Source organism: Paramisgurnus dabryanus, chromosome 17, assembly GCF_030506205.2.
Source record: "Paramisgurnus dabryanus chromosome 17, PD_genome_1.1, whole genome shotgun sequence".
Classification (NCBI taxonomy): Eukaryota; Metazoa; Chordata; class Actinopteri; order Cypriniformes; family Cobitidae; genus Paramisgurnus; species Paramisgurnus dabryanus.
In genome coordinates, this window is record NC_133353.1 from 32,963,355 (window position 1) to 32,984,784 (window position 21,430).

General features: G+C 38.0%; 1 protein-coding gene across 4 annotated transcripts in view; it reads right to left on the minus strand.

The window, feature by feature from the left end:
• Window positions 1-21,430, minus strand: part of rps6ka1 (ribosomal protein S6 kinase a, polypeptide 1) — an 85,043-nt gene that overhangs the window by 16,150 nt on the left and 47,463 nt on the right. Inside the window, exons 1-8 of one of the 4 annotated variants that reach the window (XM_065288251.2) lie at window positions 14,825-15,045; window positions 11,282-11,335; window positions 7,034-7,150; window positions 4,155-4,236; window positions 3,378-3,458; window positions 807-886; window positions 608-714; window positions 465-502 (exon numbers count right to left, since the gene is read on the minus strand). In XM_065288251.2, the coding sequence (XP_065144323.1) occupies window positions 465-502; window positions 608-714; window positions 807-886; window positions 3,378-3,458; window positions 4,155-4,236; window positions 7,034-7,150; window positions 11,282-11,335; window positions 14,825-14,866 (601 nt within the window). In that variant the 5' untranslated portion in view covers window positions 14,867-15,045. Of the gene's footprint in view, window positions 1-464; window positions 503-607; window positions 715-806; window positions 887-3,377; window positions 3,459-4,154; window positions 4,237-7,033; window positions 7,151-8,442; window positions 8,964-11,281; window positions 11,336-14,824; window positions 15,046-21,430 lie in introns of those variants that run through there. The other 3 variants (XM_065288249.2, XM_065288248.2, XM_065288250.2) reach the window with 3 other exon arrangements.

Consider the following 21,430-nt stretch of genomic DNA (forward strand, 5'->3'; position numbering starts at 1 on the left):
CCTGTTTGCTACTCACTTAAAAGGGCAAAATAATTTGGAGGAAGATTAATCATTTGAAAAAAATATCACTTTATCTGGGACGACCCTTTGTGTTGTCTATTTCAAGGGCGCAAACAAGCTGTTTGAAATGCATCCATGTGTTTTACTTCAATAAATTGTGGATTATTTTGTGATGCTTTTTTGACTCTAAAAGTGAAGGCAGACGTAGACTCGCATTTTATGAATCACAAAGGACCTTGGTTTTACCCAAAAATCTTTACTGTTCCCTTTAAAGAAAAACATTCACATACATCTTGGACGTCCTTAGGGAGAGTAAATCAATATATATTTTTTTACATTTTGACATGAATTATCCTTTAATTTAAACAATGTAAGCAATTCACAAAGAGAGATGTCACTGTTTTTATGTAAACAATCATGTTATTAATGTATTGGAAGATGTATATGATTGTATATAAATGTACCTGTGAGTTTGATATGTCCCTCTTCATCCAGAAGGATGCTAGAATACAAAAAATGTGTACAGGATTGAACCAGATCACACTTACATTTCTTTGAGTATAAACAGTGCAGTCATGTTGGTGTGATGTGTGAGTAATTTAAGTACTTTTCAGGTTTGAGGTCTCTGTAGATGATGCCGAGAGTATGCAGGTGATCTAAACCCAACGCCAGCTCAGCCAGATAAAACTTTACATCTTCTTCTGTAAACATAACCTGAACAGCACAGACAGAGATGCATGTAACTTAATACATGTAACTGTGTGAACATACATTCAAATATACTGTGCGGTATGTTATAAATGTACCTCTTTTGACAGCCTGGTAAAGAGATCACCACCTCGGAGGAAGTCCAGAATCAAATATAGTTTACCTTCTGTCTGAAATGCTAAACACATGCACACAAAATATGCTTAAAAAAATGCTTGAAGTTTTCCTGTAGTATACATAATAGAAATGTTCAAAGCTACTGCTCACAGTACTGATTGAGGTTGTGTTATATACGCTCCTAAAACAGTGTAATATTTTCCACATTTCACTGAAAAAAATTATTCATTTAATTTACTCAATTTTTTTAAGGTAAGTGGTTGCAATCAATTTATTTAAGCTACATTTAAACAAAAGTTTTTTATTTTATTTTACTTATTTTTTTTGTTTAAATGTTGCTTAAATAAATTGATTGCAACCACTTACCTTAAAAAATTGAGTAAATTGAATGAATAATTTTTTTCAGTGTTTGGTAAAACATCTCCCCCGTTTATTGTTATTATATATGTGACTCTGGAACACAAAGCCACGGGTTTTGCACGGGTATTTTTGTAGCAATAGCCATACATTGTATGGGTTAAAAATATAGATTTATTTAATGACAAAAATAATTAGGATATTAAGTAAAGATCATGTTACGTGAAGATATTTTGTACAAATACATTAAAAAATTATTTATCATTAGTAAAATGCAAGGAAAAATTGACGACGGGCCGTTGAATTATAAGACAATAAAGCACATTATTTTTAAATAATTCAAAGGACCGGAGTCAATTATTCCGCTTATACCACGATTACCAAAAATATTGCTCTGGTGCTTATTTTTAAGACATTTTAAAGGTAAGGTGTGCAGTTACTGAAAAATAATCAACACCATTGAACATTTCTCAGCCATTCAGAATCAACTTTAAAGACAATTTTCTCAATATTTAGATTCGTTTGCACCCTCAGCTTCCATATTTTTCATATCTCAGCCAAATATCATCCTATCCTAACAAACCAAAGCTTATTTATTATGATATATAGATCTCAATTAAAAAAAAAATACCCTTATGACTGGTTTTGTGGTCCAGGGTCACATATATGCACATAAATACCACTTTATGTGTAATCCAAATAAACTCCCAAACCCAAAACATTCCTGCACTTAAATTTTTTCCCTTAAGCAACTGAACTGAATGTGTTGATGAAATAAAAAAATTGAAGATTAAACTTAACTGTGGACTATATTTAAACAACTACATATCAAGAGTTCAGATGCAAACAAACGTGTATTTCTAAATGGCCCGAGGCCTGGATTAAGCAGATTTGAAGCAAAAGTATTTAATAAATGTATAATACATGCTGAGGGCATTCGGTTAATATCAGTATCTTATTTTTTTGACAGAGGTGGCATTTATATATTTTTTTATTTTATTTATTTAAAGGATTAGTCCATTTTCTTAAAAGAAAAAAAAATTCCAGGTAATTTACTCACCACCATGTCATCCAAAATGTTGATGTCTTTCTTTGTTCAGTAGAGAAGAAATTATGTTTTTTAAGGAAAACATTCCAGGATTTTTCTCATTTTAATGGACCCCAACACTTAACAGTTTTAATGCAGTTTAAAATTGCAGTTTTAAAAGGACTCTAAACGATCCCAAATGAGGCATAAGGGTCTTTTCTAGCAAAACTTTTGTCATTTTTGGCAATAAAAATAAAAATATGCACTTTTAAACCACAACGTCTCTTCTTCTTCCGGCTGTGACGAGCCAACGCGACCTCACGTAATTGCGTAATGACGTCGAACGGTCACGTGTTACATATATGAAACGCACATTTGCGTGCCATTTTAAACAATAAACTGACACAAAGACATTAATTAGTATCATTCACATACAACAACGTCGAACGGTCCTCTTTCTCCACACTTGTAAACACTGGGGCGTAGATTCGCATTCGTCATCTGTGACCTTTCGACATCATTACACAATTACGTGAGGTCGCGCTGGCACGTTACAGGACTGGAGAAAGACGAGAAGTTGTGGTTTAAAAGTGATTTTTTTTTATTTTTCTTGCTAGATAAGACCCTTATGCCTCGTTTGAGATCGTTTAGAGTCTTTTGAAACTGCAATTTTAAACTGCATTAAAACTGTTAAGTGTTGGGGTCCATTACAATGAGAAAAATCCTGGAATTTTTTCCCTTTAAAAAACATAATTTCTTCTCGACTGAACAAAGAAAGACATCAACATTTTGGATGGCATGGTGGTGGGTAATTATTGATTTTTTTTAAGAGAATGGACTAATCCTTTAATCTTTATTTAACCAGGTAAAAATCAGTTGAGAACAAGTTCTCAATTAGAGACTTTTGCATCCAAGCTGTTGATATAATCTGCTACGATCGAGTACCTAGAGTCTGGTGTCATGCCGAAGCGAAAAGTATGATATTTAATGCCACATACAGTATGACTCTATATTGTAACAAACCCAATTTATTCCTTACATAATAAGATTATTAAAATATCTGTCCAACAAACTGCATTACTGCTAACTGGTTTTATTGCTTTCCTTTTATCATGTGACATACCATTAAAACTGTATAAACTGTTAGTGATACTGCATTAAAACTCACCATAATGGAGTTTAACCACAAACGGGTGGTTCACATCTGCCAAAATGTCTCTTTCCATTTTAGTTCTCACACGGTCCCTCACTGTGATGAAAACAATTTCACAAACATAAAAACACTTTAATAATGTCTTGTATTAATGCAAAACTAAACTATGCAAAATGTAAACTATGCAAATCTACTACATTTATGATAATATAACAGATAGGAAGAGGAAGTGAAGTAGCTTTGATAAAAACAAACTGTAATCTTTAAAAGAGGAGAGAGATTCAGAGATTTGTGATCTGTCAGCTCAACACATAGTGTGTGTAAACATGGTGGGATTTCTTGTCATTGAGGTGCACAGGATGTGTGCGTGTGTGTGTGTATGTGTGTGTGCCCGCAATGCTGCTGTTAACCTGCAACCTCACCATCAACGGCATTAACTTAGATCTGCATTTAAAGAAATGTGCTAAACTACACTTACAGTATATACTACTTTATTTGTTTAGTATGCACATATTGTGTGCACATATTGCATACTGTGTCTGATAGTGTACTTTATACCCATGAAAATGTTTAAAACACTGCAATTATACAATTGGTGTAATTCTGGACATCTTTGGTTATTAAACATTTCAGAGACTATGAAAATGGTTGCAAGGCAGGACAACAATGTAATCCAGGACATCAATGTAAAATGAAAGTAGCTGTTGTTGTTTGGAAGTGATGTTTACATTAGCAAAGGAAGTGTGTGGTTTGTGGTGTGTGTGTTTGTGTGTGTGTGTACGAATGCTGTACCTTTAAGTGTGGCCTTTCTCAAGACCTTCATAGCATAGAGCTGGTTACTATCAGGAGGTGTTATCTTCCTAACCAAAAACACCTGTGCACAACACAAACACATTTTAAACTCTGAATTAGAAATTGGCTGGGATTTATAAAGGCACGTTTATGTCAATTTTTACAAGATCTAATATAAGTCACAGTTGTGCCTTGTGTCTGTGAAGTTTCAGCTCAAAATACCCCACAGATCATTTGTTATACAGTGGCAAGAAAAAGTATGTGAACCTTTTGAAATTTCATGTTTTTTTGAGGGTTCCCTCACCTTAGTTAACTTCAAATTCAAGGACCTTTCAAGGACTTTCAAGGTACAATACCCTCAAATTCAAGGACTAAATGTGGAGAAACATTTCAAGTGAGAGCAAGGTTACATTGTGTTACCTTTTAAGATACATTGTTACAGTTCCCTTTCGAGGGAACTCGCGCTGCGTCACTGCGTTGACACTTTAGGTACGCTTCCAGGGCTAAGTGCGTCTGAATGTGTATATCAAATTCAACCAAAGGTGAGTCTTAACGACAAAGACAGGGTGACGCGGGAGCCAGGAAGTATATCGCTATCTGAAATATTGCCAAAGACGGCGTTACAGGGACGCAGGAAGTATGGCAAGGGAGACGCAGCGTCTCGTTCCCTTCTCAGGGAACAACAGTTACATACATAACCCAAGGCGTTTTCATGTGTCAAACACAAGTATGCAAAAAATGATTTTGATATGAATCAACATTCGCATACAGAATATATAGGCATTTAAATCGAACGGTTTAGCACGTGTGCTTAAAAAGTCTAGAATTTTTATGATATTATCCTACACTACACAGGCAATAATATCGATTTTTTCCAGAAAATTTTAAAAAAGGGAAAAAAGATTAAAATTTGTGAGTAATAATAACAAAAGAATCAACATTGTTGTACTTTGGGTATACGTTCCATACGTTTTTCTTTATAAGAATTATGCTCTGGCTCGGACTCGATTGTATGTGGTTCATTACCTAATGCCGGAACCGGGGCTTGACATTTGCGGCTACATCCACTCAGTTTATTGGACGGGCCACTCGCCTCTCTTGGCGCTTTTGACTGCAACACGCCACGCCTATTTTTTAAACGCGCGCACACACACGTACAGGAATATCTGGACCATGGCCAATCAAAGGGAGGGGTCCGCCCTTCACTATCTCTGATTAGGTTATACCACGACATGGACCTAATGTGCTTGTTGTTGAACCAGGAAGACTTTCAGAGACAGAGTTGTAGAGACTTTTAATCCTTCGACCGGCTGGTCGCACTGGTGCAACCTAATATTTTTTCAAGGCGCACTATTGAGAAATTAGGGTCGCACTTTCAAGCCCCGGATCTTTTATGTCTTTATTGAGAACAACCCAAACCTCATAGTGCTTGTGGAAAAAGTATGTGAACCCTTGAGTTAATGACCTAAAAGAGATAATTGGAATCAGGTTTTAGCACACCTGGAGTCTGGTTGAGATAATACGTTTGGAGGTGTGGACTACAGCTACTTTGACTGATAAAAATCTGCTCTGCACAAGAAGAACATGTAAGTTAGCCATGCCTTGCCAAAAAGAGCTTTCAGGAGAGCTACGATCAAGAATTGTTGCTTTACATAACGCTGGAAAGGGTTACAAAGTTATTTCAAAGACTTTAGAAACTCACCAGTCTACAATTAGGCAAACAATCGCTTTGGGACTGTTGCTACTCGATCAAAAAGTGAGCGCCCAGTCAAAATGACACCAAGAGCACAACAAAGACTCATCAATGAGGAAAAGAAACAACCTCGAATGACAGCCAAAGATTTGAAAGCATCATTGGAACTTGCTAACATCTCTGTTCATGAGTCTACAAGTAAAACACTAAACAAGCAGGGTATACACTGCAGGACACCATGAAGGAAGCCATTGCTTACTAAAAAATACATTGCTGCACGCCTGAAGTTTGCAAAAAAGCACATGGACACTCCACAGAGGTATTGGCTAAATGTTTTGTGGACTGATAAAACTAAGATTGAACCATCTTGAAAAAACACAGCGCTACATCTGGCGTAGAAAAGCACGCCATATCATCATGAAAACATCATCCCAACTGTAAAGTATGGTGGAGGAAACATCATGATTTGGGCCTGCTTTGCCGCATCAGGGCCTGGATGTCAGACAATATATCAGACAATTTTTCAAGATAATGTGAGAATGTCTGTACGTCAGCTGAAGCTGTGTAGAAGGTGGGAGATGCAACAGGACAACAACCCAAAACACATGAGCAAGTGCACAACAGAATGGCTTTAGAAAAACAAAATCCACCCAAGTCAGAGCCCAGACCTCAACCCAATAGAGATGCTATGGATTGACTTGAAGACGGCCATACACATGAGACATGACAGAGCTAAAGCAGTTCTGCCACGAAGAATGGACTAAAATTCCTCTTCAATGATGTGCAGGTCTGATCCACAGCTACAGGAACCGCCTGCTTTAAGTTACTGCTGCCAATGGGGGGGGGGTCAACCAGTTATTAATTCTAAGGGTTCACTTACTTTTTCCACTGACATTTTGAAAGTTGATTGACTTAGATGAGATCATATTTTTAAGACAAATTTATTCAGAAAACCATGAAATTACAAAAAGTTAACGATATGTCATTACCTTAACTCTTATTTCTCTGTAACCTTTGTATATGATGCTTAGGTGTTGCATCGATAAGTGTTAATCTTTATGTCTGGAAACTGATGTCACAGATTTACCAGCATCTTATCACTTATTAGTCACACGCTAAAGCAAACAAACACAACCTGTAAACATACGTGTATTTCCATTTGAAGTTTGTACGCATATATTGTTACCTTTCCAAAGGATCCCTGTCCCAAAACTTTGAGCAGCTCGAACTGGGACGTGTCTGCTTTCTCCGACCCCTCCTTAACCACATTTGTGATGTTGATCTCCTTAATGTCACCATCTTCCTGCAATAAAACAAGCAGAGAATGATGTAATATATACATTGCTTTCAATCAGCATAATACATAAAAAGATTATACACATGATTTGTGCCAATTGTCACAACTTACATGACAGAAAGAGTTAAAACGGCTATGATGACCATGCAAATGTAGACATAATCGCTCACAAATAAAATAAACACTAAACTTTTTAGATTACATTATGATTTATGCGACTGTCCAACCATTTTATAAACATTTGATAAAGGTTAAATCAATATGACTAACATCTTCATGGTAAGTCTGAGGTTCAGAGGTGGTTTCCAGCTTTACAAGTAAATGCTTTGCACGGTAAATATATTTTTGGCTACAGCATAACACGCATTTAGGGAGTTTCAGAGATTCAATAATACTTTTAGACACCAACAATGGTTATTCAGAAGTTATCTGTATATTTTTCTTCAACGTATTTAGAGCTGCACTTCTGAGAAGCGTTGGTAAGAGGCTCGAAAAATGCAAAGCCACAGAGACAAACAATTGAAACAGATAAGAGTACCAGTTTATTTTGTATTAGTATGTAATACAAAACATGTAGACACAGCTGGAAATAAAGTGCACTTCTAACTAAAGGTCACACATCACTTCCCCTGTTACTAGAATAAGAGGCAAAGATAGTCAAATATGTTTGGCAGGAAATGGTTAATATGTGAAATAAAATTAAAGTCCGATTCAGAGAAAATTAAACAATGAAAGCACACACCAACATATGTGACGCTGCCTGGAAAAACCCTGTCATTTTAGTGATTTGAATACATAATGTAAAGACCATTCTGTGAAAATATTACGTGATGTCTTTAATAGTGACTGGGTAAGGTCATGTCAAAAATTGAAAATAATGTGAAATCAAATTTTGATACTCCAAATCTCATCATTAAATTATTTTTGACACATCATATCATAATGCATCACATTAAGTTAACAAGCTTGTGTAGCCTATAAGTTTTACCAGTGTTTAAATTTAAATAAACTAAAACCAGCAGAAATAAAAGTACAACAAAGGAATTCATCAGACAGGTCCTAAGGTGTTTCCAACACTTGTATTTAAATAAGAAACAGACATATTTAAGTGTCAAACTATACAAATTATTTTTACTACAGGATGTAGACATTGCATGTTGTTTTAAAATGAACAAAAAAACGCTAAAACGCTGTTTACACTATAAATCATCTTCTCACGATTATGGCCTAACATAACCAAACAACAATTGCAAATCAGCAAATAGCATAGCAACCGTTCTGCATGTGCGTTTACTGACCGTCCAGGTTGTTTGTTCATCAGTCGAAGTGGAAGTAGATGGAGCTGAGCTTGTGGTACTGTTTGTCTCTTCTATGGACTGCGTGCCATTAGCTAAAGTCTTACCGTGTTGTCGTTTGAACAGATAGAGAGTCAACAGCTGACTGACTTTAAACTTCCTTTTCTCTTTCTCTCTCTCCATCTCTTCATCCCTCTCCTAACCAGTGCATCTCACTGATCCCCCCATCCGCCTGCAGTCGGGGCAGGAACGGACGACAAAACATCCCAGAGAGGGAACGGAGTGTGTGTGTGTGTGTGTATGGTAGTGAAAGTGTGCGCCCTGCCCTTTTTGACAACTAAAGTGAGGCAGGAAGAGGAAGGAAGCAACTGAGACCTGAGAACTGAACTGCTGAAAGAAAGAGAGAGAGACGAGAGAGTGCTTAAGGTGTGACAGAAGGATGGCCGAATGAGAAATTAAGAAAGAAAGAAAAATAGATAGACAGACAAAGAGAATGAGAGGGAGAGATAGAGGATGTGACAGTACAATGTGACAAGAAGGGCAGCCAAATAAATGTGTAAGCAAGCAAGCAAGCAAGCAAGAAAACAGAAAGAAAACAGAAAGAGTATCTCTCTCTCTCTCTCGCTCTCTCTCTCTCTCCCTCTCTCTCTCTCTCCCTCCCTCTCTCACCAGTTTAGTTTTTATGTCTCCGTCTCTTCCTTCCTCTTTCTGCCTCTCGTTAGTTTACTTGTAGACAGTCAACAAATAGATAGATAGACAGACGGACAGATGGACAGACAGAAAGAATGACAGAGAAGTATTGACAGTAAATTGTGATAAGAAGGGTACAGAAAAACTTTATATATATATAGAATAGGGATAAGGAAAGCAGGAAGGAAGGAAGAAAAAAGGAAAGGTAAGCAGGAAGGAAGGAAGAAAAAAGGAAAGGAAGGAAGGAAGGAAGGAAGAAAGAAAGAAAGGAAGAAAGAAGGAAAGGAAAGCAGGAAGGAAAGAAGGAAAGGAAAGCAGGAAGGAAGAATAAAGGAAAGGAAAGCAGGAAGGAAGGAAGAAAAAAGGAAAGGTAAGCAGGAAGGAAGGAAGAAAAAAGGAAAGGAAGGAAGGAAGGAAGAAAGAAAGAAAGGAAGAAAGAAGGAAAGGAAAGCAGGAAGGAAAGAAGGAACGGAACGCATGAAGGAAGGAAAAAAGAAGGAATGGAAAGGAAGGAAGGAAGGAGGGAAGAAAGAAGGAATGGAAAGGAAGGAAGGAAGGAAGGAAGAAAGGAAGAAAGAAAGAAAGAAAGAAAGAAAGAAAGAAAGAAAGAAAGAAAGAAAGAAAGAAAGAAAGAAAGAAAGAAAGAAAGAAAAATAAGGAAGGTAGAAAAAAAGGAAAGTAGGAAGGAAGGAATTAAACAAGGAAGGAGGCAAGGAAGAAGGAATGGAAGGCAGGAAGGAAGAAGGAAAAAAGCTGGAAGGAAGAAAGGAAGGAAGCAAAAAGGAAGAAATTAAAAAAAGAAAAGGAAAGTAAGAAGGAAGGAAGGAAGGAAGGAAGGAATTAAAGAAGGAAGGAAGCAAGGAAGAAGAAAAGGAAAGCAGGAAGGGAGGGAGGAAAGAAGGAAGGAAGCAAGGGAGGGAAGAGAAAAAGAAGGAAGGAAGAAAAAACTGAATAAAGGAAAGAAGGGGGAAGGAAAGAAGGGAGTAAAGTTGGAAGGAATAAAGGAAGGGAGGAAAGAAGGGAGGAAGGAAGGGTTTTAGTAAGAAAGGAAAGGAAAGAATAAAGAAGGAAGGAAGGGAGGAAAGAAAGAAGGAAGGGAGGGAGGGAGGAAAATGAAAGAATGAATGGAGAAAAGAATGGAGAAAGGAAGAAATGGAGGGAGGAAAAAAGGAAGCGAGGAAATAATGAAGGGAGGGAGGAAAAAGGAAAGAAGGAATGTAGAAAGGAAGAAAGGAATGGAGGAAGGAAGAAAGGAAGCGAGGAAAGATTGAAGGGAGAAAGGAAGGAAGGGAGAAAGGGAGGAAGGAAGAGAGGAAGAAAGGAAGGGAAGAAGAAAGGAAGGAAAGATGAAAGGAAGGAAGGAAGGAAGGAAGGAAGCAAGGAAAGAAAGAAAGAAAGAAAGAAAGAAAGAAAGAAAGAAAGAAAGAAAGAAGGGAAGGAGGAAAAAGGAAAAAAAGGAATGGAGGAAATAAGGAACGAAGGAAGGAAGGAAGGAATGGAGGGAAGAAGGAAGGAAGAAGGACAGACAGGTAGATATACATACATACATACATACATCCAGACAATCAGACAGACAGACAGAGACAGATAGACAGACAGACAGACGGGCGGGCGGGTAAATGGGCGGGTGGAAAAAATGTATCATACATACACACGCACATATATATATAAAACAGATAGACAGACAGGTAGAAAGATAAGACAAAGGAAACAAACCATATAGATACATAGATAGACAGGCAGTGGTTTGAACATACAAACAGACAGACAGAAAAATCTACAAGAAGTGACTCCCCCTCTTTCCTTTATATACATCTGAGATGTGAATGTATGTCTGTTTCCATCGGGTGGCACTTAAATGCCCATCCTGTTTTGTCAATGGTCTCCTCCCTCACAATCACCAGAGCTAAAAATACCAAGAGCCTCTCAGACACAGATTCTTCCTCTGACCCTGAACACTCCAGCCAGAGAAACAAGACACAAGATTGGAAGTCATAACCCAACAACAAACATCCAGAACGGCCATTAAAGACTTTCCGGCGTCCCATGGCTCCTCTTCCCTTACGGTAAACCCTCACTGAAGCCAAAGCTGACAGACAGAGCTCCAAGCTGGAGAGCAAAGCAGATTTTAGCAGAACGCTCAGACTCTTACCTTAACATTGATGTCAGCAAACTCTCTCTCTACCCAGGTGATCTCTGACTTGTGCTGCTCATGCAGTGTTGGATAAAACAAACAGAGAATCAAATAAGAGCCAGAAATAAAAATGTTTTCTTTACTCTGTATATATAAGGATATCAGAAACAGTAATAAGTCTATTGACTTTTACTGGTTCCATACTGAGATGATGATATTTGATATTTTCTTCCCCTAAACTTCACAAAATCCTTTTGCCTTCTAGACTTTCATTAAACCATATCCTCCTTGTGGATCCACATTTAGCCCTATAAAATAAAGTGCTGTGGAAAAGTCTTAGGCCACCATGCCATCATTAGATTTGTCTCTTTATTAGAATACAACCAGAAAATACAAGAAATTTTTAAAGAAAAATTTGAATAAAATGATGAGATAAAATGTGAAGTTTTTAGTGTGTGCTTCTCTTACACTTAAGCAATAGCAAGAACCTGCAAGCTCTCTTAAACCTAAACAAAATGAAATCTTAATGACTTCAGCCTCCTCAAAAGAGTTCAAGATGTGTTTAGTGCCAAGAAAGGTCAACAGTTAATACTGACTTTTACCAGTAGAAGTGTACATGTATTTTCTGTCTTTTCTCGATATAGAAGATAAAAATAAATATGGAAGGTAGGGCTGGGCAGTTTAATCTTTTAACGTGAAATAAAACATCAGACGTAACAGTTTTTTCTATTCTGTGTATTCCATGGAATAGGAATAAGTGGCCAACTCGGCACTCCCCCATCTTATGCTGCGTTTACACCAGACGCGGTAGATGCGGCAAGCGCGAGTGATTTACATGTTAAGTTAATGCAAAGACGCGATTAGGCATCCTGCGGCGCAGTACACGCGGTAAGCGCAACGCGAATGGCTGCCGTGGGAACACACGCAAGTTAAAAAAATCTGAACTTCAGGACCTTGCTGTAGTAGTGACGTGATTACAGGAAGCGAGCAGAGTGGCGGAGTCTCAGAAGCCCCTCCCATGACGCAAATTTCCGTGTGAATGTCTTGAATGACTAGAACTTCACGAATGAAGCGAGTGAAATGTTCAAGTGTCCCACTACGTGCGAATATCGCGTTTTTGCCGCCTCTACCACGGGTGGTGGGAATGCACCTTTAGACTGAGTATAATCCACACATAAAGTAACAAGTATTTTCTTTAATTACATAATAAGAATCAGTAAGTCCACCGCGTTGGGTGTGTACACCCCATAAGAAAGTAAAGAGCAACAAGACCACCTCAAAACGGACTCCAAGATCATCCTCAATTATAATCTCCATATCTAAATATCTCATATACAGGTATTTTTTTCCTGTCTGGTTTGTGCATATTCATACTTATTCATACCTAATTTTAATGTACTGTATGCATAATTACAAAATACAATGCTTACTATATCTTCAATAGCCTACAAAATAAATAAATGATTTCAAAACAAGATTCTGTCTATCAAGACTTGTCTTTTGTTATCTATAGTGCATTTTTGCTGTAACACTAACTTTAAAGGTATAGCGGAAGATTTTCCAGAATTTTTAAAAAGAACCGCCCCTCCACTTTAAAAAAAAATGCACATGCGCAACACTCTACCTCCTCCCGAGAGGGAACGCCTATTAAACGTGTGCACGAGAGAGAGAGCATGCAGGAGCCTCTTATCTTCGCTCTGTTTACCATGTCTGTGCGGTTCGTGACTTGTGCCAGTGCTAGCATCGCTAATCATAGCTTACAACTTTTACTAGCAGTGATTTTAAATGGATTTCTCTCCAAATAGCATGCCAAACTTTACCTGTCGAGTAAAACTTTCACTTGGGAAGCCCAACCTGTGCTTTTTGCGCACGCCAGCGTATGAAATAGTCTCCCAAAAACACTCTGGTCTTGTTACTTTCTTCATGGGCCACCATACACATGAAAGTGCGCATGTGCAGAAAGCAATCCTAGGTACGAGCACATTTGATGGCCTTACGTCAACATATCATCAGAATGATTGACAACTGGGATGACCACTAGTCTAGATGATCCACCTGGAAAAAGAAAATCTTCCGCTATACCTTTAACTTATTATATTTTCAAAGTGGTGAGCACTTAGCTAAAAGCTAATTAGTGAGTTGGAAATTTCTGCAAATTTATATATTCCAAAAACAATATAAACATAAAGCAGAGAAACATTTGAAGAGTTTGGTTCCAAAACGCGATAAGTGCCTTATTTTTAAATGAGTTACCGCCAAAATCAGTATTGTATCAGGTCAGTATTAAAAAGTTAATTTTTAATTTTACGCAAAATCCAATATCCGCCATTTTATTCTGTCATCTTTTCTCCCTTTTTTCCAAAACGCGATAAACGCCAGTCGTCCTTCTCTGCAGAATGCAATAAATCCGCTTAACCAATCACAGTGCACCATTCCATGCATTGTAAACAACAATGGCGGCGCGTTGAATACATAGAATCCTAGTTTTCCTCATCTACTTTTTCATTTGTGATCAACAAACAAACAAAAACAAAATAATACTTTTGATGGCATTGATAAACCTGGTGGTTTTCTGTGACGGGAAGAAACGTAAGCCTTCAAAATCGAATAATTTACGAAGAAAAAAATACCGTTGCTTGTTCTCCCGACAGCATCAAGCTTCTGTCATGCTAACACATTGACTCCAAGGGATCTTATAAAAAACTTTCCATTATTTTACTCGAAGTCAACGAAAACCGAACCAAACTCTTCATATATACTGTTAAATATACAGTTACCGTAAAATAAAATGACTCTGTGAAATGGATTTTGGTTCATACTACCCACCCAAGGTGGTGGCCTCAGACTTTTGCACAATACTGCAGATAAAACCTAACCAACACGGAGTCAAACAGATTGCCACTGATAGAAGGAACAAATGTTAACTTCCTGTTTCAGTTTAAGTTGTGAGAAAGAGATTGAAACTTCTCTTATATTCTGTCATTTGCCATTTTTACATTTAACTGCAGGATGTGCCACAGTTATACAGTCTATATCTTCTGAAACATTTACATCTTTCGTCCTACTTCCACTTTTTTGTTTACAAGTTCCAGAACGCCAACAACAGGAGGAAAACTGTTGCACAAAAAGCATTGTGTCAAAACTTCTTGTTTTTTAGTAGCAGTAAGATTACATTAGCAAAGCAATATCAGATGAAACAGCACAGAATTTAACATTTGTATCGTCGCAACCCACACAGCTACAAACTTATTTTGCATCGTAAACCATACGCTTCCGGTTTCAGAACTGTTTCAGAAACCAGAGATGGTCACACGAAAAAAATAAACCTTGACTGAAATGCAGCTGTGACTTACAAATGAAGGGGTAGCCGAATCGGTATCCGTTTTAAGAAATGGTAAAACTCTTCAATGCCCAAATAAAGAACGCTCATGTAAAAAAAAATCCTGGTTGTCTTAATAAAATCTGGACGGGTAGCAGGTGAGACAGCTATTATGCGTTTCCAATCCCCCTTAGTAGCGATTGCCCTCCTTCAAAACTTCCAAAATCCACTGTTATACTTGCCTGTTGCATGCGTGGTTTGATACGAAAGATATGCCTCAACATCTCCACCCTGACCCATATCCCAGAAGACAGCAGCTTTAGCGAGGCCTGTCTGACGGATCGCTTTCTCTCTCGTGTGCACAGATCTCTTTAGTCACGAGAAATGGTGAAATGTGGAAGAAACGCAGGGGCTGAAGGTCATTTGCATTGAAATGAGGGGACAGCGGAGGAAATGGTGAAACTTCAGACAGAAACCACATGTCAAAGCGTGAGTCACTTAATTCCTCCCATTTATTGACTAAGAGATTTTACATCACAAAAAATACATTTTCTGAGTCATATCTGACTTTAGTTGGTGCTCAGGTAGTTTTCACCAATGTTATTCTGAAATAAGTGTGTGGTAACTGTTCCTATAGCTCAACTGGAAAAGTATTATGTCAAGTCATGGGTTCAATATTCAGGGAAGTCGAATTTGAGGTTTGCATAAATTAAGTGCATTAAGCCAGGGGCGTCGGACCCGTGGGGGAAAAACACCCACACTTTTCCCGGTGAGAGGGTTCAACACCCGCACTTTTTCTGCAGTTTTGCACAAACGCGTTACTACAGTCGCTCCTCCGTTTCTCTGACTGCTCTGTGACCGGCTGATGATTGGCTGTTCTGCCTTAAGTCCCGCCTTTCTTGTTGTGTTATTTCTTATTTCCATCCCAGGTGCACCCATGTGTCTGGTGTGTTTATATCAAATTCAAAATTGTTTCATCCCTGCACTTTTGAAAAGCTTGCTACGCCCTTGCATTAAAGAGCACCTGTTGTCTGATTCATGTTTTTACATTTTCTTTGGTGTGTAGGTGTGTATTAGTACGTTAACGATATGCAAAAAGGTAAAAACCCCAAAGTAAACGATGGCGCAAGTTATCGTCTCCAATGTAAATCTCTTTTCTTGGACTACAACAAACACACGGATTGTAAGCAACAGTTTACTTCCTGGGCCGGTTGATGTAGACAAGACCGACATTATCATAATTCCTCCCACTTTGACTCGCAGCCTATAAGTTAACTCCTGTTAGCATTGCATTGGTAGCGAATCTTTCAAACATGGTAAGCAGCGTCACATTTTCGGCTGACGTCAGAGGTATTCAAGCCAATCACAATGTACAGATTAGCTGGCCAATCAGGGACACGGCGCTTTTCAAATCCGTGCGTTTCAGGAAGAGAGTGAAATCTGGACCGACAAAAATGTACTGTATGTGGAAAATAATGTGTTTTTTAACCATAAACCATGCAAACACATTGCATTATACCAAATACACAAAATAACATTGTTTTCTAGCAATGAAATAGGTGCACCTTAAGCCCTAGTGATTCTAATCCTTCATAAAGGAATTAAACATCCAAAATTATCTTTTTCAACAAATCATACATCATTATGTAAACAATAACTAACTTTTACAGATTTGCTCATTGTGACTTAATTTGCCAGAAGGGGTCACAAATGTCAATGAAAATGTGTGGCAAACCCCCTAAGGCTTTTTGGGCCCCCCAAGACTTTAAATCAATTCAACACAAAAATCTTTTGCTTTATATGGAGTTTATAATTTACTTATATTACATATTGTAACAAACCTGTATAAAGGATTTGTTGTGCTAAACAAAAAGGAAGATATTTGTTATCAAAAAGGAAGCAAGAGCACCATTGACTTCCATAGTATGACTTCCGTTGAGTTTTTTATTTATTGAGAACTGATTGGATCAGTTGAAGTGGGGTAAGGCATGTTGCTATTTGTTAATTGTTGCAATCTTTTCCCGCCCACCTGCCATACCATATGACAGGAAGTAAAGAAAGATCGTTTCAAGGAGGGAAAGAAATTTGCGTTTTTGATTCAAGATTACGAGGGCACATGAATGAAAAAAAGTCATTTGTAAAAATTACCACAATATTCCAAAACAAAGTACAGTTTTTCATTTCAATTTCATTGCGACTTTAATGCACCAGATACGAATGGTGATGATATCTTAAATATAAATCTCTTTCTCAAACAAAGCTTAAGCACATGAGTCATGATATAAATAAGTTTTATGAAACTTTACATGGTTTTCTGTGATTAAATCGTCGTCAATTAAGAGAAAACGCTTTCCTGCCAATGACGAGTATTTCTGGCTTTCCGCAATACCGCTAGTATCCACCAGGTGGCGATATTCCGCAACTTGTAAAACCCGGAAGTTTCATCCCTAGGGCAAACAGCTGTATGTCCGTGTTAGTTTTGAGGATCGTTCTGCATCTGATCTCTATCAAAAGTCCTTCACAAAATTTTGTGTTTTTAAAGAAACCTACACATATCTGAAACTTGATAAAAAGAGAAAAGTTTTGTTTGAAAACATTTTATGAAAGGCATTAAACTTTTGTGAAAATCATGAAAAATGCCAGTAGCGCCTCACTGCAGAACACAACATCCAGGGGGGGGGGGGGGGGGTTGGATCTTCTCACTGCATTTTGATTGGTCGGCAGTTTACCACAAGACACGTCATACACATATTGTTGCGTTACCTTTTCCGCATTGAGTCGTAACTTAATTAAGTTATTCTTTTGGCGGAAAAACAAACTTTACTAATGACTACAATAAAAGTAGTGACTTTAAGGTGAAATGTAAGTGTTTTTGCTATAATGTTTTGGAGTAAAACATTTCGGGCACTACGAGTAATCTTACCACATGTAGTTTAATACCTATGAATGTATACAGTAAAAATATGCATTATTATTTAAATATATATGGCAAGTTATTTAGAAATTAATAAATTGAATGTTAATCTTGTAGGGACTTTTAACTTGTTTTAACGTGTCTTTGCCTACAGCCATTAGTAAACATGTTTCCTAAACATGGTTTATGTTTTTTTTAAATGTGCTAATAAAAGATATCAAATAAATTTGTGTTTTTATGTGTAATAAGTGGGATAATGTACAGCCAAGCGTGTTGCAAATATATCCCTTCAGTGATGTTGGAAACGTCTCCCTTACCTCCCCTTACACTAACAGTGATCATCACTTTCTAAATTATGAATCTTTCTCGAATATATTTTTAATCAGACGTAGACTTAAACTGATAAGAGCAAACGTTGGCGACCACAGGATGCAACTAATTGCGGGCTGCAACAACGCAAATATACTGGTTCATTTTTGGCGAAACAAAGTATTTAAAGTGGGAGGAGTTGGATCTAGATCCAACCCCGCCCCCTGGATTTCATGTTCTGCAGTGAGGACCATCTCAAAAAGTTGGGGCTGCCTGGCAACGTTTTTAAAAACGCTGGTGGGGAAAGAGTTAACAGTCACAATTATCTCATGCAATGGATTTAAGATTAAAATAAGTCAAGAAAATGAGAAGCACTAAAAACCACAATGAAGCCATAATTACAAAGCATGTGAAATCAGAGCATCATCTCTGCATGGGTTGCTAAGCAGCGAGCGTCGCAGGTTCTCTGCGCAGGAGCTGCACGCGACTGGGCTCTTTGTGTGGCCACCTGTTGCCGTGGACTTATAGAAGCGTTCGATCTGAACAAAGACACTCGCAGCTGGTGTGCGTAGTCGTGAGTCGCTGCGAGAGAAACGACGGAAGCAAAGCGTATCAGACATGTCAATCAAAAGGGCCAGAACAGGCTTTACAATTAATTGGCAGATCTAAAGTGAAAACAACACAGTCTGTGCCCGTTTGATCAGCGAAAGCGTCTTATGAATATGTATGCGACCCTCACTAACAGAATGAATATGTTATTCAAATGGGTAGAGAATAGTCTGGTTGGGATGGTGGTAGTGGGGTGGAGCACTTCATAGTTTAAGAGTCTCTGAGAGGCACACACTGTCCCAGTGTCTGTGTATGTATATTTGGAAGGAGTGCATGCGTTTATTATCTGTACAGATGCAGTTTTGTGAACTGGTCACTAGAGGGAAGAGATGGTCTGTGTATGGTTGAATTGTGTTTGCACTTTGCAGTCATAAAGCCTAATGCTGCTTACATCACTTAATGAAAGAAGGAAGATACAGCAAAGTTGTCGAAAAGGATAAACTACCAAGTGAATTTGACCAAGACACAAGGAAAAAATATTTCAAGAGTTTCTAATTAATATGTACAATTATGAACATATGCTGCCATCTAATAAATGGGATAGTGTATATACATCACAAAATAAACCCCTAACCACCAATCACACAGGTCACATGAGCATGCTGATATTTAAAGACTACAAAGAGGGTTTTTTTCCTCTATATTTGCTTGCTTTGTGAAGAGCTTTGTGAATTGTCAGGGATGAGCCCATTTGATTGAATGCCATGGTCATTTAAAGTGCTGTTGGGTTATCTGTGATAACTAAAGCACATCCAATCCTCCGCAAATTCAGTCGACACAAGCATATCTAACCAGCATGACACACAGCAGCTCATTCAGTAAATCTCATTACTGTCTGAGACAATATTGAACACGCGCCTGCAGAGATCATCGTGCACACGCATAACCATAGACCCAGACATATGCACATAAAATATACAAGCAAAATTACATTTACCTAAGTGTAATTGTAAAAGCTTCAGATTTTGTTTATACATTGAATTTCTCTATCTTAGCCACCACAAAAACTGCACCAATCTAAAGTACACGGCAGTGTTCTCTTATTATTAAAAGCACAACCCACAGGCTAAACACACAGTGGATTATTGAGGTTTATGACTTTATGATGATTAATGACCCAGCTTTATTTTGTAGGAATTCCAGCTTCAGCCCGTTGATCTTAAGAGATCATTTTAGATAAACTGTGTAAATCCACAGCGTTCCACACCCTCGACCAGAACATGGGTTGGTACACAAACCTGAAACTTATCAGCAAAACCACTCTGATCCTGACCAATGAAGTCCCAGCTATAAACGTGCACTAACTTAGCATGTGAGGAACAAATCAATAAATAAAGTGAATTCAATTTAAGTGAGTCCCACAATTCAACAACAGAGTTTTGCTGATGTCCCTCACCAAATGAACGAGAAGTCTTGTGTTTAATCTGACAAAGTTGTGCAAATCATCTTTGAAATTGTATCTTTACTTAATATTAAATCTAATTTTATCATGCTTTTAGCTACAAATGAGAGTCAAAGGACCGCTGTTTAATGATCTAAGCGCATGGTCTAAAGCGCACGGTGCACAGTCAAAACGGGCATGTCCGAATCCACTTTTGCTAATTTAACGATGGGAAAAATGGTTTGTGCGCCTAGAGCACAGTCTAAAAGGGTTGTTCCTATTCTCGTAATGAGTAATGGGTGTGTTTGGGGCATAACGTGCAATAAACCAATGAGAGTCTCATTTCCCATCCTCTTTAAAATGAGACTATTTAGATGGCGGAATTTGTAAACTGAAAAACTAAGTGGAGAAAGAAGACCACCAGTTTAAGATTGATGTTAAAAAGTTTCATTGTTTTTATTTTTGTACTGAAATTGTTTTTTATTGTTAAAATCCTTGATTCTCTTTAAAGTTGTTTTCTTTCAGCAAACTCAGGTTGTCATCCCGTTTATAGGCGTATATTTAGGGCCCTATAATTTCCGCGATCAAGGAATCGCGGACGGAATCGCGGAATTGGCTAATTAACACGGAATCTAGTATTAACTCTTTCACCGCCAGCGTTTTTAAAAAAAGTTGCCAGCCAGCGGCAGCGTTTTTCATGATTTTCACCAAAGTTTAATGCCTTCCAGAAAATGTTCTTCTTTAAATAAATAAACATACAATATACCAAATGAAAGAACAGACCCTCTGCTTTCAAACAAAAAAAAACGTTTCATCCTACCTTTAGTGGTTCTTTTGCAATCAGCTTTTGAATATGGGTAGGTTTTTGCAAAAACACCATATTTTGAGCAAAAAGCAAAAATAATTCCATATTTGTGACGGACTTTTCATAGAGATCCCATTCAGAGCGATCTTTAAAACAGACACGGACATGCAGCAGCTTGCCATAGGGCAATACACGCCACCTGGTGGATAATAGCGGTATTGCGGAAAGACGGAAAATCTCGTCATTGGCGGGGAAGCGTTTTCTCTTAATTGACGAGATATCTCGTCAATGGCGGGGAAAGAGTTAACGCGGAATTTTGCGGAATTTTACATATTTTGAATAAAATTATGTTTTTGTGTGGGAGACAAACGTATGTCTGGGGGAAATGCAGACCGGGGAAAGTAAATCTGGGCGACACGCCCCCTCCCGTCGTTTCAGACCCCCTCCAAAACACTGAAACCATGGCGAAGCGGCTCTCCATGACTCTGCTCTCGTCAGCAAAAATTAAGAAATTCGACGCTAAGCACTTAGTTCCGAGCAGGTCTCTCATGACTTATGTGATCGGAGAACTGTTATTTTGTAAGTTTTGTCAACACTCTGTTCACGGTGAGCGCAAAGATACATGCACTCTCTCATCCACGTCTGTCTCACTGCACCTCGCACACGTGCGCGCGCTCACGCATCTGTCCAAAGTGAGAACACAAATCCTCATGTATTTGTTCAGTTTTATGCATTTCAAGCGAGCGGAGGCAAACTAACTATCCCTCGCATTTAAAATATAATCATCTGCATCATGGCGCCGCTCTCTGTCTCTCTTTCGCTTGGATATA